Source organism: Xiphias gladius, chromosome 23, assembly GCF_016859285.1.
Source record: "Xiphias gladius isolate SHS-SW01 ecotype Sanya breed wild chromosome 23, ASM1685928v1, whole genome shotgun sequence".
Lineage (NCBI taxonomy): Eukaryota > Metazoa > Chordata > Actinopteri > Istiophoriformes > Xiphiidae > Xiphias > Xiphias gladius.
Window position 1 is genome coordinate 17,381,905 of NC_053422.1, and position 27,484 is coordinate 17,409,388.

The 27,484-nt window shown below is 40.4% G+C and overlaps 2 protein-coding genes across 2 annotated transcripts in view; both read left to right on the forward strand.

Annotated features, from left to right (window-relative positions):
- The window catches only part of col23a1a (collagen type XXIII alpha 1 chain a), a 115,780-nt gene extending 95,591 nt beyond the window's left edge, over positions 1–20,189 (forward strand). Inside the window, exons 8-32 of the mRNA XM_040120815.1 lie at positions 1,786–1,812; positions 2,713–2,739; positions 6,487–6,546; positions 8,434–8,550; positions 10,171–10,197; positions 10,340–10,366; positions 10,522–10,575; positions 10,682–10,741; positions 10,897–10,941; positions 11,066–11,143; positions 11,339–11,362; positions 13,669–13,713; positions 13,804–13,848; positions 14,033–14,113; positions 14,205–14,258; positions 14,604–14,678; positions 14,784–14,810; positions 14,923–14,982; positions 15,078–15,149; positions 15,254–15,280; positions 15,391–15,444; positions 15,694–15,780; positions 16,551–16,589; positions 16,936–16,977; positions 17,140–20,189. Of these exons, the coding sequence (XP_039976749.1) occupies positions 1,786–1,812; positions 2,713–2,739; positions 6,487–6,546; positions 8,434–8,550; positions 10,171–10,197; positions 10,340–10,366; positions 10,522–10,575; positions 10,682–10,741; positions 10,897–10,941; positions 11,066–11,143; positions 11,339–11,362; positions 13,669–13,713; positions 13,804–13,848; positions 14,033–14,113; positions 14,205–14,258; positions 14,604–14,678; positions 14,784–14,810; positions 14,923–14,982; positions 15,078–15,149; positions 15,254–15,280; positions 15,391–15,444; positions 15,694–15,780; positions 16,551–16,589; positions 16,936–16,938 (1,215 nt within the window). The 3' untranslated portion in view covers positions 16,939–16,977; positions 17,140–20,189. The remainder of the gene's footprint in view (positions 1–1,785; positions 1,813–2,712; positions 2,740–6,486; positions 6,547–8,433; positions 8,551–10,170; positions 10,198–10,339; positions 10,367–10,521; positions 10,576–10,681; positions 10,742–10,896; positions 10,942–11,065; positions 11,144–11,338; positions 11,363–13,668; positions 13,714–13,803; positions 13,849–14,032; positions 14,114–14,204; positions 14,259–14,603; positions 14,679–14,783; positions 14,811–14,922; positions 14,983–15,077; positions 15,150–15,253; positions 15,281–15,390; positions 15,445–15,693; positions 15,781–16,550; positions 16,590–16,935; positions 16,978–17,139) is intronic.
- A 2,198-nt stretch (positions 20,190–22,387) lies between these two features.
- rack1 (receptor for activated C kinase 1) lies at positions 22,388–27,416 on the forward strand. Its single transcript, XM_040120346.1, has 8 exons — positions 22,388–22,640; positions 23,209–23,380; positions 24,742–24,889; positions 25,285–25,380; positions 25,645–25,755; positions 26,549–26,689; positions 26,939–27,049; positions 27,304–27,416. The coding sequence occupies exons 1-8, from the start codon at positions 22,532–22,534 to the stop codon at positions 27,367–27,369; spliced, it is 954 nt and encodes a 317-aa protein (XP_039976280.1). The 5' UTR covers positions 22,388–22,531; the 3' UTR covers positions 27,370–27,416.
- Positions 27,417–27,484: the final 68 nt, after the last annotated feature.

Sequence of the window (27,484 nt, forward strand, 5' to 3'; positions counted from 1 at the left end):
TGACGCTTTGCTATACCTCATCAATCATTTTTACTGCGCCTGTGGGAATGCCCACGGTAGCCATCTTGTTTCTTGTTCCACCTCCTAAGTGTTCCCAGGGCTCACGGCCACAGGGGAGTCATGGCTCAACTGAACGGAGTTTTGAAATCCGCTTTGCACTCCACCTCTGAGTCCCATCCATCAACCTTCCCCTGAAACCCTGCCGCACTCCCAGACACACCCAGGTGTAGTGTGGAACTTGCAGAGCAGAGCGAATGGTTTACAAACCAGCGAGAATAGAGTTTACAACTTTCAACAGAGGCTCTTTAAAAAGTCATTATAGTACTCCTCGGCCCTTCTCTCTGGTTGCTTTGCCTGATGAGAACGTAAACCTCTCACAGCAGAATGAGAACTGTTTGAATAGCTCCTCTCCAAACACCATCAGGCTGTTGTTTCCTGCTAAACGAGACCTCAAGCTGGGTCGGTCCTTTAAGAGGGCTCTCCCCATCACCGAGGGTCTGCAGTAAAAACCACTACTCAAGGGATGTAGGGGGAAATAATAACCCCTCAACATCCAGTTTCTTTTAATTTCCCCTTTAAGAGGCTGTAAGGTTAGAGAAATCATCTTATTCCAGACTCTCTGACAGTATGTCATAAAGTGTGTGCAATATACAGGATTATATGTATTATATCAGCTTGATCCAGCTTTTCAATAAAGATATAAGATGTTTACACTGAATGAAATATTTAAACCTAAGACTTAGTGTTTTTAAGGCTGCACCATTCCACCAAATAGAAATATTTCAGACACCCTTTGCATAATTTTAGGCAGAAGATAAACTGCTGCCTGTCATCATGTGGCCAGTCAAATTCACAAGCTGCTTATCCTCTCCACAATACCCAAGACGTCTGCCGGACAGAGGAGACGTTAGGAAAGGGGGAACAAATTAGAGAGGGAGCCATCAACGCAGATAGCAAGCAAGGGAACGAGGGTGAAATACAGTGAAAGAATGAGCAGTTTAGAGAATAGAGACACAAAGAAGTTTAACATAAAGGGTGACTGGGCTGTAAGAGGTAAGATCTGATCCTTGTTGTCACTTTTAGAGAGTCTTTGGCTGAGATTAGCCATGGTTGGTGGCAGGTTTCCAAACAGGACTTCTCTTCCTGTCTCTCTGTCGCAGTCACAGAGAGCCTGTAGTCAGTCTGCGGTTCGTGGTGCCGCCACATTTGGCGTCCTTTTGCCACTAAATCAGCATTGGACAGACTGAGACAGGAGACACGGAGGTGGACGAGGGCAGAGCACAGCCAAACTGGTAGGGATTAGCTCATCTGTTGGCCTGGCGTTCATTAGACGAAGTCATACCTTCCAACACAAAGTGTGAGTGTGTGGCAGTGCCTCACATACAGCATAAGTGAATGCACGGGCCTGTTTTGAGACCCCATGTTTTTAGTAAGTGTTTCTAGCATTCCATTTTTAAAACATCTTCAGTTCCCCTCAGAGAAAGGCTTATCTCTCAGCAAAATAGTTTTTACCTCTCAAAGAGAAATCTTTAAAAGGGATTCCCACTGCAAGCTCATGTCATATGGTCTTCTTACTGTGAAACATGCTCAGACAAAAGTGACTAGTAATTGAGCAGTCTCGATGGCACGACTGCATTATGTGGTATCACTGCCTTTCCTTACTTTTTGATCGAATACGCCCTGCTCCAGGCCAGCTGAAGATGTGTTGTACTATGATATATGACCCTCATCTGATAACTGATTTATCTTGACCAACTGTCTCCAATTATCTCCCCCCTCCTACAGGGACCAGCCGGACCCAAGGGAGAAAAGGTATGCCTCAATATGGATTTCATCAGCCCTGAAAGACAAATCAGTGCTCTGTATGGATGTTCTTCTCACAGGCAGAGAGATTCAGAAAGACTGCAATGGAAACAGACTCATACACACACAGAACCCCATAGGTGTTCTGTCCATCGCCCTCCCACGATCACGTTTTCACTGCACGCCTATCAAATGAGCCATAGATTACATGTAGTTAGGAGCTCAATGCCTCTGCACATTCACAAGTCAAGGCGCTGACCAGGTTTACAGGCCTTCTGCATGACTCTCGATGATAGCCAGATGTTTTCCCGCTCTGTGAACCTCTGCCCAGCCTAAGACGTTATGGCAACCGAGTGAGCTGCAGGAACTGGCAGAGGATGCTTGTGCATGTGGTCATTTGTGTACACACAGATGAGTAAGTTTGTGTGCGTGTGTACAATTTTGCACTCAAGCGGAAATTGTCCAGATACGCACGACCACAAAAGCAACACAACTGCAGTAAGCAGCATCTGTCAGATGTAGGACTCAGTCTGATGAGTGGGGATTGCCAATGACGGATGATGCTGAGGTTTGGAAAACTGGCTCCCTACATGTAATCATGCTAGTAGTGCTGTGATGCGAACATGAACTCCAAATCCCCATCAGAGAACCAACAATACCCCAGCATGTATGCTCCCACTTTCACTTAACTGATCGCATCCTGTCAGATGATTCCAAATGTGGACTATCAATTGATTTATACAGTAAATGTCAACATCCTGAGCTGGTTTGGCGACAGATGACCTTTGAGTCGCTTCTTTCCCATCATAGCTGCTCTCTAGCAGCACCATTCTCTTGCATGACTGGCCCTGTCTGCATATACAGTGCTAATAACTGCTGACAATTTTTATTTTCCTGTTTTTCTCCCAGGGTGACCAAGGAGACATTGGGCCACGGGTAAGCCATGTTTTCTGTCTTTGCCTGAAAAGGTTAAATGAGATGTTTTGACCGTTGTATATGAATTTTACAAGCTTCTCTTTCACTACAGCTGACCAAGCTGAAAAGATCTTTCCTTTGAAATGTGTTTCGTTCCCCAGCAGAGCTTTACAATTTAAAAATGAGCTTTGATTTAAACCTTCCTTCCAGTTTTTGTCCTCTTTCTCTTGCATTGTCTTTGTCTCCGTCAGTCTCCTTTTTGAATTTTCACCCTTTCTTCAGGTCAAGAGACACTGCGTTTTCCATTCAGTCATTTTCAGCAATGATTTTTCTCTTAAAAGATGAATAAGTTTAGAACTTTATACTGTACCTTTGCAGTTTCTACTTACATTTTATGTATATTGACAGAATCAAAAGTTAAACAACAGGTCCTCCAAAAGGTCCTATCATATCTCATTAAAGCACGACAAACATGACGAAAACACACTTTTTCACTTAAGTCAGATAGAGTTAGATGAGTGATCTCTTATCTAAAACATGGCAAGAAAACAAATAAGTGTTTTTCCAAAAGATCCTTTAACAGAGACAAAGCCAGCTCTAGTTTATGACCAGGCAAACACCCACGGATTCACAATTGAAATTACATTTCTATTCAACATCAAAGTCCAAGAAGACAGACATTTTCATTCTTTGGAGTTTTTATAACATCTGAAAACTACTCATCATTTGCTTGTTATCACACTGGAGAAACAATGTGGACACACAGGGAGACAAGCATGTCAAAAAACATGGATCACAAGCTTTGGTCTGTGCACATAACCTTCAACACTCAAGAAAGTTTTTTTAATAATTCAAAAGAAAAGTGTGTTTACCCTGTGCGGCTTCCCCAGCAACTGCATCAACAACATAGTCCGGTTCCTATGATGAGGTCTGAGCTACCCACATCTCCAAAGCCAGAGATGACAAATGATGATATTAAAGATCGATGGAAATGCTTAAACCTCACCATCAAAACCCAATGGTTGGGGGCATTGCCAAAACTGCCATCTCGGCTTAACCAAACTGTTTTGTTTTTTTTTTTTTTTAGTTTTTTGTTTTTTTTAAAGTTACAGAGTAACCTCATTCTGCATCTGGTCCACGTTTTCAGTGTTGACTTTTCATGTGATATCAATCCAGCCACCATGAGATCTATGTAATTATCTCCTGCTTCATTCACTGTGGTTTGAAAATAAGCCCCCTGTGCTTTACATGGTGAACAGCTTGGATTCTTTGAAGGAGTCATGTACCCCATGAATCCTGAATGTTTTTCTGGTTTTATTATGTTTGAATATATCAGGTCAAGGTCACATCCAAATGAAATTGGGACGGAACTAATGATGTGATCTATGCATCTGTTTGGGGTTCAAACCCAAAGATCTAAAGCCCTGCTGTTTTCACGTTTTTGTCTGTAAGTTTTCTCCATTTTCTCCACGAAGGCAAATTGTAGAAAGCAAACTCAAAGCATTAAAGCAAACTTGAAAGGACATGTCGATTAAATATAAAAATAAGTCAGTATATACATTAGCCACTCGACAGAAAATTAATCATCAGAGTCTTATGAGTATTGTAAATGATGTAGCCCAGCAAAACTGGTCATAATTTGTTTCATAATCATTCATTTCAATTGAAGAAATGACTGATTTGCAGTCCACATAATGTTACTATAACTGTCAATATGAGACAGTAAGTGTTAGCCAGTAATTTCCATACCGGCAGTGCCCTGTCTTATGAGGTTCAAAATTTTGACTGTGAAGCACTTTCAAAATACTAATACATAAAATATTTATAAAACTACAAATCCCCTCATGTAGCCACTTGCTGCTCATCTTTGTTATTACTAAAATTCTTTAGCAAGTATCCACCAAAAGAAAAGTTTTAGAATAATAATTAGAAATGTATGTGTAATCTTCCGAGAGTTGGAACCTGATAATATTGGCATAACGAGAGTTTGTAAGAGTATTGGAATGAAAGTGAGCGGCTTGTGTTTTATTGCAGAGCACAAATGGAGTGTAAATTTTGACAGGGCTGAACAATATTTATGGTGCGATCCAGAAACATTACAGGAATTCCTGATTCCTATCATGGCATGAGCCAGTTGATTTCCATGCCTATGCTTCTTGGTTTTGAGGTAATAGTTTGTGCAAGAATTAAATCTTTTAGGCATTCTGCATTACATAGTTCTTCCAAACAGTAAATATTGCACTTGGATGAAGCTTCGGCTGCTTTGATGTCTTTGGATTCGTCTGCAGCCCAAAAACTTCAGAGTATCACTTGGAGACAAAGGCTTGGTTCAAAATAAACTTTGCAGCTCCTAAAACTACTGTAGTTGTGAATGACATTTGGCACAAGGGTAAATTTCATAGATATTGCTAAATAGCTTAAAAATGAAATGCTGTTGTTCTCTGGATGTGTTTTTAACGGCTATGAATTACAGCGCTACAGGTTCATTGAGGGTGAGCAGATAAAAGGTGGTGCAGTGGGAGGTTGGAGATATCAGCCGCCTGATTTCAACACTTAACGCTGTTTCACCTCTGAACTCTACAAGAACATAACAGAATACATTTGAAAACAGGAAGTGGCCATGAATCTCTGTCAACCTGTGACTTCCTGCCAATCCATCATTTTCAGTTCCTTTTGTTAAGCTAAAGCTGATCCTGGGGCAGATGGCAAGCACAGGATAACACACAATCAGATGTTATAAGTCCACCAAAAACATGTGACAAAAGGTCACGTGTTGCATCTTTCTCTAAAGCATCTTTTATTGAAAGGCATGAAGCTGGTAGCCATTTTTCCCAGCCTCCATACTGTCAAATCCATACGAAGGAGATTGTCACTGCTTGGTTCACCTGGGAGCTGTGTTGAAAGACAAGCCATGATGGGAGTTTCATCCCCAGCCAAGGCCTCCCTTTGCCTCCCCAGGAGCAGGTACAAAAAGGCCATGGTTAAACGGGGCCCCAAGGTTGAATAGCTGTTTGTCTTAGTATCAGCCAGGTCTGATGAGAACGAGGTAAAGGGGAAGCCCACTGTGAAACAGCCTATTCTCTTTTGAGATGTTTAAGGAGCATATGTGTATGTGGTCTCCATGGCGGGAACGGTGCGAATGACTGAATGTGACAGTGGGGAGGGAGGAATCTATAGGCAAAGAGGGGAGCAGGAGGCATTTGTGGTGTGGGAAAAACCCCAGCTATCCAGCGCTCACCACAGCCTGTTAACAGAGATCTCATGAGCAGACCAGCATCTCTCCCTCTTTCTCTTCGAACTGTCCCTCTGCTGCCCCCCTTTTAGATCTTTTCTCCAGCCTGTTTCTCCATCCTTCCATGTGTTTTTGGAGGGAACTCAACCAGAGAAGCAGCACAGTGCTCTGGCAGCACACAACCTCTGCGCCTTTCAGCTTGACAGACAAGCATTACACTTACTGTCTCTTGGCTGGAAAGAGCCAAGCCACGTCTGTTTGTTTTGGTCGCAAAGGGTAGGATGGGAAGACATTAAATGGAACACACACACACAGTTAAATACATGTTTGAATGAGAGACAGGATATATATTTTTGAAAGGGCAAAGGGCAGTTACTGGGTCTCGCTTTTTTTTCGGTTTGTCAAAATATATGGCTCACTATTTGCAGATGATGTGTTTTTGTCCTCGGCATTAAATCTGCAGAATTTATAAATGCCCTTTTTGACTGTTGTTATGCAGAGTTGCTCACCTTTCCCTCTGTCACTCCTTTCTTCAGGGTCCCCCTAACTACAGCACATATGCAGGCCTGCACAGTAATCAGATTCTCACTGTCAAGGTTTGTTCCTCCCAGCAAACTGTTCCCTAGTCCTCCCAGCAGCCACCTCTCTCTGTCAGGCTGCTGATCTGTCACTATCCCTGCAGACAGAGGAGCAAAACAATTCTTCTTAAGCTTTCTCTTTTAGCTTACAGATTCAGAGGCTGCTGAACTCTCATCTCTGTTTTTCCCGCAGCAGTTTTTTCCCTCCCTTCTGGACTTGCTCAGTTAAAAGTGGATTTCTGATTTCCTTACTCATTTAACTTTCTCCTCTCCCTTTTATTTCAACCTTCTCCATGTGCTTCCCCTCTTTCTTTCTCTTTATGGTCTTTCCTTCTACTCTGTCTATCCTTTTGTCTTTGCTGCACCTCTTCCACCTCAGATGGTCTTTCCCAGATATGACCATGGCTTTATCTCTGGAGAGCAGTCGAGCAGCTTTCAGAGACGCTTTCTGAAGGTAGACCACAACCAAGGCATGTGTGCATTTTTAACACTTTAATCAACCTTTCTTACTCATGTTCCGATCAGCCATGCATGTCCCTCCTTTCTCACTTTTTTTCACCTTTCTCAGTCAAGCTACATTTAACTGATTTCATGTTTAACCTTTTTTTTTTTTCATAATTTCCCTGTGTGTGCTGGCTTGTTTGATTGTATTAATACAACTGATTAGGAGAAAGTGTTTGTATAAAAAGTTCTACAGCATCCAAAAAATTAGGACAACAACTTGAAGGATGAACCACGCACATCTCAGACAGGCTCAAGAAAAGTGTGCTTCTCATTACAGCGAGAACAGAAGACTTTTGTTGGTGACAGTTAAGTTCATGCCTAACCTTAATAGACACATAATAATTATCTATGTAAGGAAATGAGGTTTTAGTCTGCTGTAAGGCCTTGTTGCTTACCGCAACAAAACAAACCATAATGCACCACATGTCTGTAGAGATGAGAGGGTGCGCAAGAAGTCTCACCATGAGACTATAGAGAAAACATTGGTCCTCCATCTCCTTCAGTGATGAGAAAGACTCTTGAGGGCGTTAAGGTTTTCAGGAGGAAACATGCCCCCAGTTAGATGTAAATCCAGTGATGAAAGGTTCTTTAATATGAGGTGACAGTTCAGTTGTTGTTTTGTGAAGCATAAAGAGACAAGAAACTCCTAATTTTAACAGAATGTTTTTCTCAATTCACAAATTCTCATATGTGAGAGTGCATTTGTCAGTATGGCTGTGTTACAGTTTGTGACTAAATATCAGTCTGACTCACAGGATGAAGACTACTACTGGCCTCTTGCACTCTTCCTGCCAGTCTCTCTGTGCTGTCACTAATTGAGTCCCCATCGATTTTATGAGCAGGGACTTGTGGCATTTAAGCTGATGGAGGAGTTAACAAAGACTTTAGAAGTGAAGTCTACATGAATCTTCTCTGAATTGTATTTCAGATATTTAAAGCAATATTTAATTGTGGATAAATAACTACTTGTACAGTTCTGTGGAGCTTTTTAGCATCTTTCACCACATTGTTTTGATTTTGCGGCTCGCAGAATTTACTGATTTGGTTCACTCTCACTGCTCTCGTTAAGTCATTTTTGGCTGCAGGAGGCTGTTTTCAGCGGAAAAAAACTGTATTAAAAAAAAAAACACACACTGTATGCTACCTGCACAGCACAAAAAAGCAGAAGACAGCAACTGGCTGCTGAACAATTAGCTGCTTGGGAGCAGATATTTCCCTCAGGAGTTAGTGAAGTCCAAAAACGGAGCTTAAAGAAGATTAGCGAATACTGGACTTGGGTGGACACGAACATGGCTTCAAATGAACGCTGATATTGCTCCCTATCGGTTGGATGTGGATGTGCATATTTTTTCTCTCATTTCCTTTCCTCATTCTTCTGTTTTTTGTTTTATTTTCCATAAGGGCGATCAGGGCCAGGCTGGACCCGCTGGTCCTCCTGGTCCCCCAGGTCCTCCTGGTCCCCGTGGCCCCCCTGGGAACACAGGCAAGGATGGGCCCCGTGGCCCTGCTGGAGAGTCGGTAAGAGCTTCTCCTGCATCATGCATCAAAGTGCCAAATGTACACCCACTATACAAAACACGGCACCCATACACACCCACACACTCCACTCAGTTGCTGTTATTCTCCTCCTCCTTCATCACTCACCGCCTTTTCCTCACCCTCAAACTAAGGTTGCACCACAGAGAATGCTTTCACTTAAAACACCTCAATCATAAGGGGCTGTGTTACTCCAATTGTGTTGACCTGGTTGGGTTCAACCGCAGGGTGTGTTAGATCGCAGATTGTGTTTCTGTGTGTGCATGCTGTGTGTGAATGTGCATTTATACACGTGTATTAACGGGGGAATGGGTCTACACATCAAATTGTAGTGAACCCATATTCTCATTCTTCCGGGTTTGCCAGTGAGCTGTGGCTTACCTAAAAACTCCCAGAATAGCAACTCTACTCCTGGCCTCATCTGTTTTGTGTAAGACAGTGGCCACAAAGTTCTCCAACACGCCCCCATCCTCCACCCTCCCACCATGACTGTGTCACTGTGCACCCCTGAAACAGATATGGCACTGTGGCGAGTTCATGGGCAGTTTGCCGGCCTCACCAAACAATAGTTTTGCTCCTTGGCTGAGGCAGTTTATGTTTCTCAAAATTTACTTTGCTTCCCAGGGGGTAGTTCATATGCAGTGGAAGCTTAAAGCTGTGGTTATAAAATGGAAGAGAGGGAAGGAGACTATGAAGGTAATTTTTGTTTATCCAAGGGAAGGAATGAATGCTCAGTTACCCTCAACTGGCACAGCACAGCAAAGAGATTCAAGTGAAAAATGTCGGTCCCAGAGTGGCTGAGTTGAGAGCTTATGCAGAACCAACAAGAGAGAAAAGCCAGCACAGCTCAGAAGATGACTAAAAACAGCCGGGTCAAAAAGAGGGGGCCTGTCCTGTAACTTAGTCGATTTCAAGTGTACTCTCCAAGTTGATTAAAGGCATTGTATAACCCAAAACAGCAAAACAAGGCAGAGTGGTGCTAAGAGCTGCTCCATGTTGTGGGCAGATGTCTGAAATCTTGGAAAGGCTGATCAGGAGGAAGTGAGCAACCCTGCCAGCATGGGTGTCCTTGAACCCTTGTTGTTTATATCTGTGAGGTGGATCGCAGCAAAGGAAGGACAGCTAGTTTCTGTCTGATGTTTGACTACATGAAACTGCTGTGGCGGATGTTTAGGTAAATAATATGATAAATGTTTGCTTTATTTCAACACATGAAAGTTTAGGAGATTATTTTAAGGAAATTTAGCCTCCTTTGCATCGTGCTGCCCAACACGTTACTCATAGTTGTTCAACTGGGTCGAGTGCAAGAGGCCATAGCATATGATGTGCTTCATTTTCACACTCATCACATCATTCAGTGAGCCCTGGTGCCCTGTGTAGAGACATCTGCATCCAGTTTCTCCACTCATTTATTTCAGGTTTTTCCCTTAATTTATCATCCGTTTGCGTGTACTCCTGCTTTGGGCGCTTGACAAACCCAAGTCCTTGGACCGGTCATTCCTTGTTGAACACTGACATCTAGTGGCCACAGCAGTTTAACTCTTTGATGGAAATGTACCTGCATTCGGCACCATAACTAAGTTTCTCCTCTGTCCTCCTTAGGGTTTTCCAGGTCGTGATGGCGTTGAGGTGAGGGTAGTTCAAATTCTTTCTTTTTTTTCCTCACATCTCAAGCAATTTTATTTTTGTTCATGAAGTATCGTCATAAGTCTGGTGTGATGATTTGTCTTTCTCTGGATAATTATGATACCCTGTTATATTTCTACCTCAGGGACCACAGGGATTGCCTGGGAAGCCGGTAAGATCGTGTGTGGATAATCAGCCTTGTTTCAACTTAATTATCTTCCTTGTTGTCTCCCTCAAACACCTCAACTTTCTTGTCAAACTTTACTGTCTACTAGAGAAATAACACGTGACCAAACATTTGTACTTTGGACATTTATGAACTGACAGGGAGAAGATGGTGAGCCCGGCAATCCAGGGCCACAGGGTCCTCCAGGGGCAAAGGTACAGATAAACTTTAGTCATCACTTATCATGTTTCATACACAGATTATATTAAATGTATGTCTTTTCATCCATTGACCTTGAATGTTTATTGTATATTGAAAAAGGGCGAGCCAGGAATAGGAGAAAAGGGAGAGAGAGGCCTGGATGGGCTCCCAGGATTAAAGGTAAGAGACAAATGTGAAATGGCCATTAAAGAATACACAGATCAATAAATACTATGTTTCTTATGAATAATATTGTTTTACACTATATCAAAAATGTTAAATGCCTAATGTCTGACAGGGTTTTACCATAAAATTGTGTATTTTCCATCCCACAGGGTGACAAAGGGGAAACAGGAGAGCAAGGACCAGAGGGACCCACGGTATGTTTTATTACCCAATGGGCTAGCCCTCTTTAACCATTCAGTTATTGTATTGAACACATATGTTATCATTATCTTAAGTTGTTCAAGTATATCTCATTCATTTTTTCCTTCTCTGCTTCAGGGTTATCCTGGTGAAAAAGGCACCGCAGGCTCCTCAGACATCATTGACTTCAATGGGAAGCTTCTAGATGCTTTTCAGGTGAGTAATATTAAAGTGCCAATGAGACCAGATTTATGGTTGCATGCATAAATTCCATCGGGCATTTATTACTGTATCTCAAGTTAGGAATCAGGCAAAACTCGAGCCCAGAATGGCTGTGTAGTTCAAAACATGTCTGGATTTCTTCGCTTTCGAAACCACAAAACTGAATACGTCACCATTTCTTCTTTACAGGCCATCAACACCATCAGTGTTTCGGTAATCTGTTGTTGTTTTTGCATGGTTTTGGTGGTGTGATCAGTAACTAACACATATTATAATGCACAGACTTGCACAGAATTGCATATGTGCACAACTCGTGTTATCCGCTCCTTGCCCCACCTGCTTCAACCAGTGGATCTGTGCGTTTTTGTAGATGCCCTCTATCCAGAACTATAGACTTCAGATGTATCGGATATCACTCTAGAGGCCACGGCTAAAGAGAATTACTGAATGTGCCTGGTTTACTGGTTGACCAAGCTCTCTTGTGTATTCATTTGGGAGAAAACATAAAACCCCAGTAAATATAGTACAGCTGTTGTGTTCTATCAGATAACATGTTGCCTAAAGAAGCATGCTTAATCCTGCAGAAAAATCAACAGCCTTTGTTACATTGCTCTGAATTTGTTTTCATGCTACGTATCCACCGTGCCTCACAAGATATGCGATGGCAACTTGCTATAGGTCAGCATGGTTTATTTTGTCTGTGTATTTGTGCTGTTCCAGATTACTCAGTTGTTGCGCAAGGTTAATGCATCGGTAAGGACTGAAGAGGAACCCTTCATAGTCGCCACAGTCTCAGTTCCAAATCCCTCTCTTTACACACGAGACCCTTTGATTCTACCCTGTACCGTGCTACATGCTAATAACAGATGGCTATCTCTGCAGTGGAGTGTGTATTTGCATAGAAACCACTATGAAATAAGCTGCTGCATGCATGGCTCTAGACAGCAGCATGAGATAGTTACAAAGGAGTCGGTGAAAACACGAACCCTGAGATCTTATCAGAAGCCTCTTGCAAACATGGATCAGTTGGCACCAAATCACACAAAAGGTCTCCACTACAGCTGGGAATGCTTATTAGCCACCCAGCTTGTGTTACGATTCATTGGTAAGGACGATTCTTTCACTCTTTTGTGTGAAAAGCAGTATTGGTTTTGTCTGTGGTGGAAATTGAGGTGATGATGAATTTGATTTAAAACGATGTCGAAACTGGCTGTTTGTTACTATTATTCATTTTACAGCTTTTAGTATAATTATTTGCATGAGTAGACTCGACTTTCCGATGATGGAATATCTCAGATCAAGTTATTTGTAAACATCTGTTGATTTCCATGGCTTTAATGGGAGACAGACAAAAAGTCAGAAATTGGAAAAAAGGAGAGAATCAGGATGTACACCCCTGGGAGATAACATGGATTCCCTTTTTATTACTTCAAGATGGCTGAGGACTTCAGAGGGAGAAGTAACAAGTGTAACATTGTGGATGTAGAGATTAAGGAGCCTGATTTAAGAGATCTGTCACTCTTTAGACAGCATAGGAGAAGGCGTGCGATGAATTTGGCATGCTTGTGCATGCCATATTCATCCATTGTTATTGTTACATAAAGTCGCATGAATGTTTATTTTCTCCTCTTTTTGTCATCCTGCATCAAAACAATCAACAGAATGGAAAATGATGCCAGGCTATTGTGTAGCACAAACCACATTCAGCACTGTTTGACAATCTCTGTAAGATACAATTGTTTCAAGTTGGTGCCAGTCAGCAGAAAGAGTGTCAGGGCCGCATTGTGAAATCCATCAGCCTTGTAGTACTGTTTTGTGTTGGCCCCAGTTCAGGCATTACAGTTAAATTCTGTGAGTTGCCAGTTTTTGTACTATTGTGAGAAACAATGAAAGTAAACAGCTACATACTGTATATACAATATTTCTGTATGACTGTCCTAAAAATGACAGAGCTAATTAAAGTGGCTATAATCTGTATTTTTATATAAATAATGAATCACCTGATTACTTGTATGTGAAAGCAGTCATTCAAAGTGATGCACCCACGGAGCATTATCACTAACTCTACTGTTCCCCTCAGCTCTATGAAGTTTAAAACTGCTTCCGGGTCTTTGTTTTTGTTTTCCAACCTGCAACTTTACTATTTGAGTTCACTCTCACGGCTCTTATCAGCAATGTTTTCAGACAAAAGAGGCAACCATTTTCAGCACAAAAAGCTCTTATAAAAAAAGATATTAAAAAAAAAAATAAATAAATCGTTGTAGGCTGCCTGCCCAGCACCAAATGGTACACAAAGTTAGAGAATTGCTAGTGAACATAGCAGCTTTAAAGTATAAACTTAAAATGCGATTAAGTGCCAATGTTGTGTTTACAGCTGGTTTCCAGTGCTCCCCTAATGGCCTAAATTCAGTTATTGCAGGTTTAAAGATGTCTGGATTGTAATTCAGTGTATAAAGAGATACATTACAAAGTTTGTCTAAATATATGTCCATATCTGTCCTCTGTCTGTCTTTCTCCAGGGCCCACCTGGACCACCTGGACCCCCAGGGCCTCCAGGGGAAAAGGTAAGGCACTTTGAACTCTCTTGTCATCCTACCAATGCAATGTCATATTCATCAATTCAGTGAATCTTTCCTCTCTTCGTCTTCCTCCAGGGTGAGCTCGGTTTACCTGGCCCAGCGGGAGTTGATGGGGAGAAGGTGAGATGGTTGGAAAGAGGCAGAAAATTACACGGCTTATACCAGCCTAAAAATCAAATGGCTTATTCCAGCGTTAATATTGTTTTTAAAGCTAGATATGTTGGCTTGAGAACTTGGTTTCTTTTTTACTACTCCTCCTTATACCAAATAAATGTGAGATTCATTCTTAATTCTTTACCCTCAGGGACCTAAAGGTGACATGGGTGAGACAGGACCACCTGGCGAGAGAGGGGAGAAGGGAGAGATGGGGCTCTCTGGGCCTACTGTAAGTAGTGACAGCAAACATGTTTCACTGATATACAAACAGTGACAGGTACATAAACAGCTGGAAGTTCATCTTGCTCTTTGTGGGTCAGGGTATGGACGGACAGAAAGGAGAGAAAGGCGACTGCAGACTGGATGACAACCTGGTCAGTGAAACACATGCGAAAAACACCGAAGTTCATCAAAAATTTTTGTGGCCTCAGGCAGTCTTCAGCTTAAAGAACTATGTCAGTGACGATAGAATCCACAACTCAAGCACGTTTTGAGATTGCACTAATTGGTTTTCTTTATAGAAATGGAAACACATATTCAGATATCTGAAACTCAGTATCCCGTATGCTTTGCAAAATGGTCAGTTGAAGAGCTAAACTTACAAAAACACGGTTAAGGTCCTTTAACCTGAAAATCGTCTCTGGTCATGACTTAAGTTAAACTTTGCCAACATGGGCTTCCTACTCTTGCTTGACTCTTGTAATTTCAATGGTGGTCAGGTTCAGATGATTTCCCAACCAGGCCCACCTGGCCCACCTGGCCCACCAGGAGTTCCCGGGTCCCCTGGATCCACGGTGAGCACTTCCAGTATATCACTATCCCAGCCCTGGTAGACACTAGTCACATGTCTTATTTACACCTGTAGCTGTCACACACTCACAGCACAAAATGCTTTTCAGGGGCTGCATGGGATGCCTGGTCCTAAGGTAAGAGTGCAAGACCATGTATCTGTATCATGTATCTCCATGTACAGTCTGCATTTGGTGGAGGCTATGACATGTGTTGTTTGGTACTCAGTGTTCCTTTGTTCTAATGCAGGGTGAGCCGGGAGTCGGGATAAAGGGAGAGAAGGGTGACATTGGTGCACCTGGACCCAGGGTAAGTGACACCAGGCCTTTACTACCATACCATCATAAAACATGAGATACTGTATGTAGACATGATACAGTGATGACAATGTACTTTAACTGCAGGGACCTGATGGCCACCAGGGTCTACCTGGATCTGCAGGGTTAGTGGGTCTTCCAGGTGCAAAGGGAGAAAAAGTAAGAACACAATCACCTCCATAAATGTGTTTACTACATTTGTTTTTTGATCGTGTGGGTCTTGAATAGAATTATGAGTTATCTGTGTGAATGTATGTTTGCAGGGCAGACCAGGGGAGCCTGGACTAGATGTGAGTTTCTCAATGAGAAGATAATTTTCATTTCCTTTCATTTTTCATTGAACTTTAACCTGTATCCAGTGATAATCCACCTTCTGACCCATTTGTGCTTCTATGTCCAGGGTTTCCCAGGTCTGACGGGAGAGAAAGGTGACCGAGGGGAAAGAGGAGAGAAGGTTGGTACATAACACACAAAGGCATTATACATTACCCTAATTAAAGCGCAAACAATTATATATTTTGTCTCTCTAGACATGTAGTGATTCTTTATCACACAAATGATTTTGTCCTGTCTTCATGCATTAATATCACTGCTTTAATTCTGCCACTTTAAATGCCTAAACAGGCTGTATCCTCAATTACCTATATTGTGTGATACTTTTATGAGTGCGCGTGTGTCTGACTGCTGTCTTCTTCATGTCCAGGGTGACAGGGGAGCAGTGGGAAAGAGAGGTCTAAAGGGCCAGAAGGGAGAGCAGGGTCCTCCAGGCTTGGATCAGCCTTGTCCTGTGGTATGTCACACACGCATACACACACACACACACACACACACACACACACACACACACACACACACACACACACACGCTACAGTACAGCGCACTTAAATTGATTTGCTTATTATAACTTCCCTCACACCTTTTAAAAATCCAGTATTTCCTGCTTTCAGCACTGTTTCTGTCCTTTTCTTTGCTTTTCTCTGATTTTCTTCCTCAATCCTGTGAATGTGAAACTGGCTCTTACTGACAGGTTTGTGATGAGACTAAAGGTCTTTCTGTGGAGGCAGGGCTTTCTTCCCCTCCAGCTCCTCCTCTTCCTCCTTCCGGCCCTGAGGCCCCCTGTCCTGTGGTACAGTATCTCTGCCTTTGTTATCCTTTCCGATACTTCTGCTACTTTTAGGTCAAACACTTCTGTTTCCTTTTTCATTTCTCTCAAACTCTGTTATGCATGTGCTGTCAGTCACCAATCCATACCTCATGTCGGTCTACTTCAGTATTCACTACAAAGACAAGTATTCACAGATATTAAAGAGTATGTTTTGGCCTTTTTGACCGTTTTTGTATTCTCTTTTGCTTGAATTTGTATTATTTACTGCTCAGTCTCCAGATTTGCTTTATTTCATAACAGCAGTTTCACTCATAAGCAGTGCACACTTACAGCGTTATTACAGTTGTCGCTGATATTTAAATCAGCAGCCCTGCAGGACTGCAGCCTGTTTGTAAGCATGCATCACTTGACATTCACTGGCTTTTAACTTTCCCTCGCTGTTCTCTCCCTGCAGGGACAAGATGGGCTGCCCATACCCGGCTGCTGGCACAAGGTGAGTGTTAAGAGTTGTCATACATCTTTAAAAAAGCCTATTGCGGACTAATGAAATTATTAGATTTTGATTAAGAGTAAGCAGTAGGCACGGTTTGTGAACAGCTAACAGTCAAAGCATACACTGAGATTATTACTCTTGGATTGTCAGCATTAAATTCATTGCTTGACTCTGATTTGATACAGCGGCATTTTGTAAGTATATTACAGTGTGTGAGCTTGTAATTTTGAGGCATGCGTATCTGAAGCCAGTAATTTTTTCTGCTAAGTATATTACAAAGGGCTCATGTTTGGATTCTGGTTTGATAAACTACTAATAATCAATCCCTATTGTTCTTCATTTGCAGTGATGACTAACCAGCAGCATGGAATCTGTACATATTGATCTGGTATATATTGCAACTGAATACTACAACGAACAACCTGCTCCCTTTTATCCCCCCTTTTTTTTTTTTTTTTTTTTAATAAAAACGTTTATATAATATATTGAGATTTTTTTAATAAGGACATTTTTTGAGTCTACAGTATTATGATTTTTTTTTTTTAACTAGAGATCCAGTGTTGTTGAGAATGCTGCTGTGCTTTTGAAGACAAGAAACTGAACTGGCAGTTGGACTCTTACTTAGAAGGACAGTCCAGATGACAGTGTTGGAGTGCCTTACTAACAAAGTCTGACTTGCTGCCTGATTGTAATGATGAACGCTGTTTGGGAATGACGGTGTGTGCCCCCCGGTCTCACAGACTGATGGATCCTTGGATTGATGGACAGATCTCTTGGCAGATGGAGGAGTGTGGGTCAGTACTCTCTTCTCTCTGTGTTTTCTGAAAGGAGGAGATGGCGAGGCAGAAGCTCAAACGCAAGCGTCTCTCTCAGCCCTGAAGGGGGGTGCGGGGCCTGGTAGAGGAAAAAAAAAAGGACATGTTGACAAGCAGAGGGCACGAGGGGGCAGGTTGGCCTCCGTGTCATACTGAACACTCAGATTCTCCGCTAGGGAAACTCTCCAGGAGGGAGCGACAGAGAACACCGCATCTCCACATTCACCTGGGAAGAGAAGACACACGTGACTGATGAAGTTAAGCGACAGTTTGATAAGTCTTTTGGGAGTCAATGATGTCACTGGCACATAAGGAAGGATTTACTGCACGGATACATTGAACATGTTACGGAGATCTCTTGTACGGCTCTTTTCTAAAGGTTTTCACTAATTAAATGCATGATCATAACAAGGCGCAGTGTTGTTTAGCATCCTGACAGCTTGTATGACTTGTGGTCCCTCATTGCAACATCAAGTGACAGTAGATTCGTTTTTATTTGCAGTAAGCAGTCTTTAATAGTCTTTCCATTTGAACAAGCCACTCGGAAAAGTCAGTAAGTCGACCTTTTTTATGGCTTACACTTGCAGCAGTGGTGACTTGTGTGTTGTTTTATTTTATTCTGTTATATTCATATCTGATTTTGTCCAGTGACATTTTGCATTCCTATGCATTGACATGTTTGTGGAATATATAGATAGTGAAACTAAAACTAAAAGACCAGATCTGAAGGAACCATTCACAGTATTCATGTTAAATCAGTGTTCCAGTGTTTCAACCATGGAGCCGGTCGACTCCAGCATTATACCGTTTCATGTTTTAGTTCTTTAAACAGATGTTTGCCAATCAAATCCTTTTCTTAATAATTTTCAGCATCAGTGATCATTATCTTTTAATCACAGATGAAGACATGTTAAATTACTGTTGCCAGTTTTACTGTTTTAAGTTCCTGCTGCTGACTTAAATGTGTGTTGTTTGTTTGATATTTTTGAACCAATATTAGTCATTGGGACTGATGGACTAACAGACTTAAGTATGAAAATTGAAACAAATGTATACAAAACAATTGATTTTTTTTTTTGTGGTAATTATTCATTTCAATTCAGCAATACACCTTAGCACAGTGGTTTATAACTGTAAGTTATGAGGTGTTTTTTGTGTGTGCTTTCTTTCAACAAGTTTTAGTCTTTGTAATACATTTTTAATACATTTTTTTCTCAGATGGAATCATTTTGGTGCTTAAATATTTTTTAAGAACTCTTATCTACCTGTTTAAAGCTATACTCTTCATACACATGCACACTATGCTCAGCAAAACAACACACGTACACAGACACACATGCATCATGGCTACACGTATACAGGACAGATTACATGGAATCATTATTTGGTTCTGTTTACATGTGTAGAAATACATTTACATTAATGGGAAATAGTATTACTTTTTCTTAGTAGACATCTGTATATTCTACATTGATATTAGTTGCACTTTTTTTATACAATATGAATAATATTAAGCAATCATCTTTTTTTAAGGCAGAGTGCGTGTTCAGGTTAATAACTAGTCATGACTTACCAGCAAGCATTTACAGAATTTTCATTGTTAGCCTGAATATGAACAATCACACTATTTTATTGGTTGATTATCTTCAGTCACCGTCAACATGCAGGCTGCTATACATTTTTAATTCCATTTCTTGTCCACAACCACAAACCTTGCAATATTTGCAGAATATCAAACAGTAGCTTTAAGTAATATTAGTGTTGTTTGAAATACTTTTTTTTTAAGTTCTTAATCTGATTTCAGACAGGATCTTCAAATTAATCATAAGAACACAAACAGATAAGTAATATGTGAAAAAATGAAAATAGAATTTTCTATTCCAATTAGGTAAAATTGTTCAAAGATAAATTTAGTAGAAGGATAACAGTGTTGGTTCAGTATGAGAAAACGCAGTATATTGATAATACTAACTTCTTCTCTGTAATTAAAGCTAGCTGACCTGTTAAATGGCACACGTTATGTTGCAATAGTCATGTTGCAGGCCACATTTCCCTGCAGTGGTAGTTCTTGTTTAGGTCTGAAATGACAATGTGCAACATCTCTGATCAGTTTTATTTTTGCAAAGATCCTTTTACATTATATCTGCAAAGTGCCAAAGTTGTATTACTGACATCACAAAAAAAACAATTTCCATATCAGTGGCATAAACTTGATGTAAAGTCCTTTTTTTTTTTTTTCACTTCAGAAGGGTTTGTAAGAAAGTTTAGTGCATCATATATTACTGCAAGAGTTAAAGGTATTTCTATGAAACAAATATCTGTAAATGAGTTGCATATCTTTAAGCTAAGACAGAATAGCTGACACACAAACTTTATTTGCGAATCATGTTGAGTGAGAAATTATATCGAAAGCAGAATGGTTTCCCTGCAAATCACGCAGGTCTTCAGGCATTATTTTACTGGAAACTGATGGTTATCTGTCACTTAACATTATTATATGTGTTTATTTCTTTTGCAGATTCTATCAGTTTCCGTTTGAAGGCTTAATGAAGCCAATAAATGGCACAATATCTGAATACAGTTTGATGTTTTAGCAATCATATATCACAGTATTAGCTTGACTTTGTGAGAATGTTTTTCGGTTGTGTATTTGGTTGTAAAAGAATTAAGCTATTTTTGTAATTACTTGTCTAAATATGTATAACTTGAAATCTGGTTAACTAAACATGTAGACTGAAATAAACTCTCTGGTTTTATGGTTTCTTGTCCATTAAATCATATATAATCATGTGAAATTATTTTGTTTTATTCATTTAAAATTAATGAAATATCAAGTCAGTTCTTAATGATTTTGAGATGTCCTACCCACCCTACCCCATACTGTGTGTTCAAAAAATGCTCTGACATAATATATAGGCATGTAATTATTTAAAAACATAACCATATAGCCTCAAGAATCAAATTTAACCTTATTATCAAAAGAACAAAATTCACGTGGTTAGGTGCAAAACACATAAAGAAACTGTACAAATAAACACAAAGTAAAACAATAGAGACAAACCATTAAAAGAACAATACCAGACTACAGTCCTGTAAGTTAAAGATATACATTAAAATTACAACCAGAGGCCAATACACAACAGTGGAAGGAACACCATGTTGTCCTATACCATAGGAGCTCTATTAATCCAGTATGAAACGAGTTGGAAAGAGCAGCAGCTTCCTTAGAGGCTGAGTGTGGTACAAGGCCGAAAGCCATCAGTTTTATAATTGACAGTGTGAGAGGGCAAAAACAAGATCCTTCACTAGACTCCTACCGGGCAGTGTCTCTACATGATTTGTAACGTTTGACAGTCTTTTCAAATATGTAACACTTCCTACTATAATCTTATCTGACCCTTGGACAGAACACTTTGACATGGGTTAATGAATTACAATCATGGCAGCAGCTCTCTGAGGCTGTACTTACATCGGCATTCTAACATGCTCACATGCTACTGTTTACCAGCCTCACCAACTTCGTTTTGGCTTTGCTGACATTTGATAATTAGCACTAAACCAAAAGTACAGCTGAGGCTGACAAGTCATTAGAATTGCAGGTAGGCTATCTGAGCTAAAAACAATGCATTGGACAAATTGAAATTTCAACCCGATGATGATGCTGGAGGAAGAGTCAGGGGATCAACAAAGTCAGTAGACTTCATACTGTGGGGACCATGAATGGCTGTACAAAATTTCACATTAGACCAAAGAAGTGTGCTCTTAATTTTACAAATTTTCTCAAACATTTTCAAAAATCAATTGCATATGCCCTCTATTGTTACAAATGAATGAGCCCATTGTTTCTAAGACTAAACAACAGCTTACACAATTGGTTGCAGTTGATCCATGTGGTAGGCAACAACGGAACACAGGCACACAACATTTATATCTGCTTGAACTGTTTACAGCAACTCTGAATGTCATGTTTTGAATTTAAAATAATTGCTATTTTTAATAAATGACCTTATATTTGGGGTTTAGTGTTTATGACAATTAAATAGGTGCAATGTTTGTTATAATCATTGACCACCATGGGATTGTTATATATCTAAATTGCATACATCTTAATTAAGTTTAAATTGGAAGGTTTCCTCTCTCTCTCTAAAACAGTTAAAATGAAATTCTGTCATGAATATTATGTTTTACATAATAGCGTCCACAATTGTCGGTAAATCCATAAAGTGTTAAATTTTGCCACAAGAGAGTTGTACCGTTGATACATTGGCACTTTATAGCTCTAGGTAACAATTAAATAGTTTTGTCACACCTTTACAAACTTTAAAAAAAAAAAAATTGTTATAGCTATGAATTGCTTGCATCATGGTACAGATTTCGAAAACACTGAATGTGAATGAATCTGAATGGTGCCAGCGTACACTGATCAAACTTTCATTCATACACATTAAATGTGTTCAAGTGCAAAAATTAGCCATGGTCATCCACCAGAGCAACAACAACAAAAAAAAGTTCTTGTACCAATGGACATCAAAACTCTGTGTAACTGGATTGCTTGAATGTTGAACATCCACACTGAATGTTTTGGTCGCAAGATCGCAATTGTTTGTTTTTCTAATCCAGACATATCCAGAGAATATTCAATATCAAGTCTAAACCTCTAATACAACGTTTATCAGAAGTTAACCCTATTTTATGCCAATTCAGTTCTCCGTACACGAAAGTCCAAATTTAAAAAAAAAAAAAAAAAGCATCCTCCTGGGGGCAGAGTTACATCTCCTATGATATTTCTGATGTATTTATTTGAGTTAAAATTAACTTCTCCAGTGAATATGTTTCTGTCAAGTGGATAACAGAACCTCAAAGAAACTGCTGCATATTTTTATGGTGTAGGTGACCGGTAGACTCGTCTTAAATGTGGACAAACATAGAAAAACGGTGGGATCGGTAGAAGTATCAAACACACATCTCCCAGAGTCCTCCACGGCCCGCTCACCTCCTCATAGCTTTTGCATCCGGGTCTGAACTTCCTTTTCCTCTGTGCCCAGATGCGATGAGGACCTAGGTTTCCCCGGACCTCAGAAAAATCCGAATCCATCCTTGTAAAAGGCACTATCGAACCTCGCCAAAATGACCGAGCAGATGACAGTGAGGGGGACCCTGAAGGGGCACAGTGGATGGGTCACCCAGATCGCCACTACGCCCCAGTATCCCGACATGATTCTGTCGGCGTCCCGAGGTGAGGCTTCCCCCCCACCGGCTCGGCCAACATGGCTCGGATAGCACAAGGCAGCTAGCTGGTTTGCGGCTGTAACGTAAGACAAATGACGATACTGATGTGAGTGGCACATGAAAGATATACCCAGCCACGAGGATACGTAACGTGTTTTTACGCAGTTTTTACATTGATATTAATCTGCTCGAATTGGAGAAGACGACGCCGGTTAGCCGAGCTAGCTAACACTACGAGTAGCCATCTGTAACTCGGCTTTAGATACTCGCATTACATCTGTGACACGTGTAATAACATAAATAGGTACAACTGCAGGTGTGATAACATACACAGGTGTAAGTACAAGTGTAGTTTCATGTACAAATATGTGGACCTAGCAACAGCCAACTCCCAATCTTCGTACATTGAGCTGGTTGACTGCTGATTAAATGTTTGACAGCTTTCCTTGGAAATGCACTCACCCAGGGCTAAATATTACATACTGTTGTTTGAAATATATTCTTTTAAGTGGTTGGAAATATGGATTTTTTTTTTTTTTTTTTTTGGGTTAAATGTATTTTTGTTTGTTTTTCAGACAAGTCTATCATCATGTGGAAGCTGACCCGTGATGAAACAAACTATGGCATCCCCCAGCGCTCCTTGAAGGGCCACTCTCACTTTGTAAGTGATGTTGTAATTTCTTCAGATGGACAATTTGCTCTGTCCGGCGCCTGGGACGGGACCCTCCGCCTGTGGGATCTCACCAGGTAAGTGCCAGGAGTGGACATCTGTTTAGTTGCTGGTCAGATGTGTGGGGGTTAAAGTGGAAAACTGATTACTCCCACAGGGCTACATTAGATGATTTGTATGTGTACGTGCTGAACACCGCTGGGGCCACAGGTAAAAGCTAAACAGGAAAATAAATACTTTTTACCCAGACCTGGTGTAGCTTAGACACAGGAATCATAAGTAATTGATGCCAAAATGAGAGTCTGAGTTATCAACAGACATCTTTTCATCAATTAATTGACTTTCATAGCCAAGCTACACCAGGTCTGCATAAAGCACTTATCCATACTATTAGTAGGTCAGATTTGAGACAAACCCAGCTTAATTTGTGTGGCCAGTTACATTGTTTGACTAGAAGCAACTTAATGGATATTACTTGGACTGAGCCCTGTAGTTAAACAAGAACTGTATCAGGAATGGCTGAATGTCTCTGTTCTTTTTACTTTTTTTTTTTTTAAACAATACACATTAATAATAATATATTTCTCCTTGGGTGCTGTTACAAATCAGTGTCTTTGATCAAGAAATTATGATTAACCAGCTTGTAATAATAACCATTAGGTTAAGTCTTAAATATTAAGCTTTTTTGACTGAAAGTAAAATTAATTGAGAACACAAAATAATGTGAGATTGGCTTATTTTTATTTGGTCATATGGCACTAATAAGTAAAACTTGAAGCACACTGAAATTAGCTGCTGTTAATGACAATGTATTTTAACGGTAAATACATAATATGACAAAGTGCACAATTGTAAACGTTCAGCCGACGGAACAAATCAAGTGTGCTCCATCCACACTGCCTCATATGCACAACAGGCAGAATGACGACAACCCATGGAAGTCACATAACATGTCTGATTTGTCATGTTGCTGGAAAATCCCAGCTCAATCATAGGTGATTTGTATTACATGTCTTGTTTTACGCGTAGTACTTGTTTAACCTTTAGTAGAAATGTAAAAAGTCACATTAGTTCACAATTCAATAGATCACATTATAGTGTCATGGTATTACTTGAACTAAATGTTTTGGTAGGAGGCAGTAATGGAGCTAAAGATCTTTCTTTCAGCTATGCAAGACCTTTAATGACCAGTGTGTGCTGTAAACACTGATGTTGCTAGTAGATGATAAATATTCATTTTCACCCATTTCTTCCATCCATAAACACAGATCATTGGTTTAAGATAAGTTGTCTTGACTCTTACATGTGTGTGTAGATTTTGGAATAGTTCTTACCCAGTGGTAAGTGCCGCGCTGTTAGACATGCTCATGCTTACTTCTACTTGTCTAAAGATGTGAAACATTTGCAACCTTCTGAAATGTTTGTGATGTTTCCACAGCGGTGCCACAACCCGCCAATTTGTTGGACACACCAAGGATGTTTTGAGTGTGGCCTTTTCTGCTGATAACCGCCAGATTGTGTCTGGCTCCCGGGACAAGACCATCAAGCTATGGAACACTCTTGGAGTCTGCAAATACACCATCCAGGTGAGCTGCCAACTCATGTTGCAGTCTGTCAGGATCAGTCAATCCTTCTGTCAGTTAATGGTTTTAAGAACTACTACTACTACTACTACTACTTCGAATTACAAGTTGAAATTTGGCTATCCTTGTTAGTTTAAAAAAAAAAAAAAAAACACTTAAATTTGTGGTTTTCTCAATTAGAGTTCAAATTGATGTCACAAACATGCTGCTCAGCCATTCATTAGTGGAAACATTAGTTTTACCAGACTAGCAGCCAAGGAAAACTTAACTATAGACATCCATGTTTTGACCACCTTGCTTACATGATCACAGAGATGGTAATGATTTCATCTGGCAAAAGACAAACCACTAAGGTTGGGTAACCAAAGAATCTTTCATTGTACTTCTTCAATTTGCAGGATGAGGGCCACTCTGAGTGGGTGTCCTGCGTGCGCTTCTCCCCCAACAGCAGCAACCCCATCATTGTCTCCTGCGGCTGGGACAAAATGGTCAAGGTATGTTGTTACTTTTTAAAACCCCATTTTGCCTTTTAGAGTTTTTTCTTGTTACTGTGACTTATAAAAAGAGCCTGAATGAGACTAAATCAAATAAAAAATAAGTAGTTTGTTTGCCCAATGATTTGAAAAACTGGCATGTATTACCTGACCTCTTCACTGATGAGAGAACTTGAATTGATGAGGGCACAAGCCATATAGCTTTATATGGTTGTGTATACACTTTGTAGGTGTAATGTAGTCTTCCTGTCCTTTTGCTCTCAGGTGTGGAACCTGGCTAACTGCAAGCTGAAGACCAACCACATTGGTCACACTGGCTTCCTGAACACAGTGACTGTCTCTCCTGATGGCTCCCTCTGTGCATCTGGTGGAAAGGTTTGATATAATCTATAATTTTAATTAAAAAAAAAAAATGTATTATGGATTGTCACAGAATGTTTTTTTGATCTTTCCAAACTCATTCTTGACTCAATAAAACATAAGCTTAAGGCCAACTTGGAGGCACCAAAAGTGATTTAAAAATTTAGGTTTCTGTTTAAAGGGGCTTTATGTATTTTTTATTTATTTATTTTCATCATATTATTGGTTATTATCATAACCAACATTAGCATTAACAGCTGTTTACTTATCAGTCTAGAAGAATCGTTGCAAGTTCTGTATCAAACTTCATTCCTTTATTTGCCAAGAGCTGTCTCCAGCGGTGGAAAGCAATGCCAATCTTAACTCTTGTTTTACTTCTGCTGTTCTACTGAAGTTAGCATGCTAATAAGCTAGCCCGAGCCCGGTTGGTGTGTTTTGTCACTTTCTGGTAGCAAGTCACTGAAGCGTCCAGTCTTCCCTCTGTCCAACATGAGAAAATGAAGTAGCGCTGCTCAGAGGGCGTATTCTGACCTCTTATCTTGTAAACACAGCGATGGTTGAAGCCATCCGCTGCAAGCAAGAAACCACATTCGGTGGCAGAGAAAACTTTTATATAGCACCTTTTTTAACAGTGATGATTAATAGCCTTCTTTCTGAGTAGTACCTGCTGCTGTTATTGCTGGAGATGTCATGTTTATGCAACAAACACCTAGTTAACTTTCAAGCATCGTGTAAATATCGTAGACATTTGCTATAATGTAGCTTTGAAATATGGTTATTGAAGCATACTTCCTCTCTTTCTGTTCAGGATGGCCAGGCCATGCTGTGGGACCTGAATGAGGGCAAACACCTGTACACCCTGGACAGTGGTGACACTATCAATGCCCTTTGCTTCAGCCCAAACCGTTACTGGCTGTGTGCCGCCACTGGCCCCAGCATCAAGATCTGGGTAAAAGACTTCATCTTTAATACCTCATGACCAGTATATGGCGCATTAAAGCTAGAGTTTAAAGGGCTGTGATGAGACTTCCAATGCCAACTGTATTCTTTGATGATAAAGAGGCTGTTTCTGAGCTCTAACATCGACCAATTTGTCCATTGTGTAAATAATTTTGGATGCATGAACTTCTGTCATTGATCCTTTGTAACCTCTGTGTAGTTACTGACTGCCTTTGGTGTTTTCCTTCTCTTCATGTAGGATCTGGAGGGCAAGATCATTGTGGATGAGCTGAGACAGGAAGTGATCAGCACAAATAGCAAAGCTGAACCCCCACAGTGTACTTCCCTGGCATGGTCTGCTGATGGACAGGTACAACACAATCAGCTCTGTTTGATCTTTCAGTACAGATGTTTTTTTGTTAACCCACTAGATGGTGGATTTGGTGTTTTACCCCCAGTGATTATACCCATTCACTTGTAACTCTGATGTCCACTGGTGACAGTCCTGCAAATATGAGGGGAACTATAAACACTTATTTCACTATTAATGGATAAACTATAGGACTATAAAATGACACAAATTGAGTACTGTGTTAACTTCTATCCCTCTTCATTTCATTACAGACCCTGTTTGCTGGCTACACTGACAACCTGATCAGAGTGTGGCAGGTCACTATTGGAACTCGATAAGAACTTTTCATTGAAGAAACTTTGAATAAAAGACTGTTTGAAAAGAATGTGTGGTTTTCTTGGTTTCAACACTGTATGATATCAATGATTATAATACATACAATGAGATTATTTT

What these genes read in the sequence shown, in the direction of transcription:
- rack1 (XM_040120346.1), top strand. Translation starts at nt 22,532, where the DNA reads ATGACCGAGCAGATGACAGTGAGGGGGACCCTGAAGGGGCACAGTGGA. An exon ending in CGCCTGTGGGATCTCACCAG is followed by an intron (nt 23,381 to 24,741) that starts GTAAGTGCCAGG and finishes ATGTTTCCACAG; the next exon opens with CGGTGCCACAACCCGCCAAT. An exon ending in TCTGCAAATACACCATCCAG is followed by an intron (nt 24,890 to 25,284) that starts GTGAGCTGCCAA and finishes TTCAATTTGCAG; the next exon opens with GATGAGGGCCACTCTGAGTG.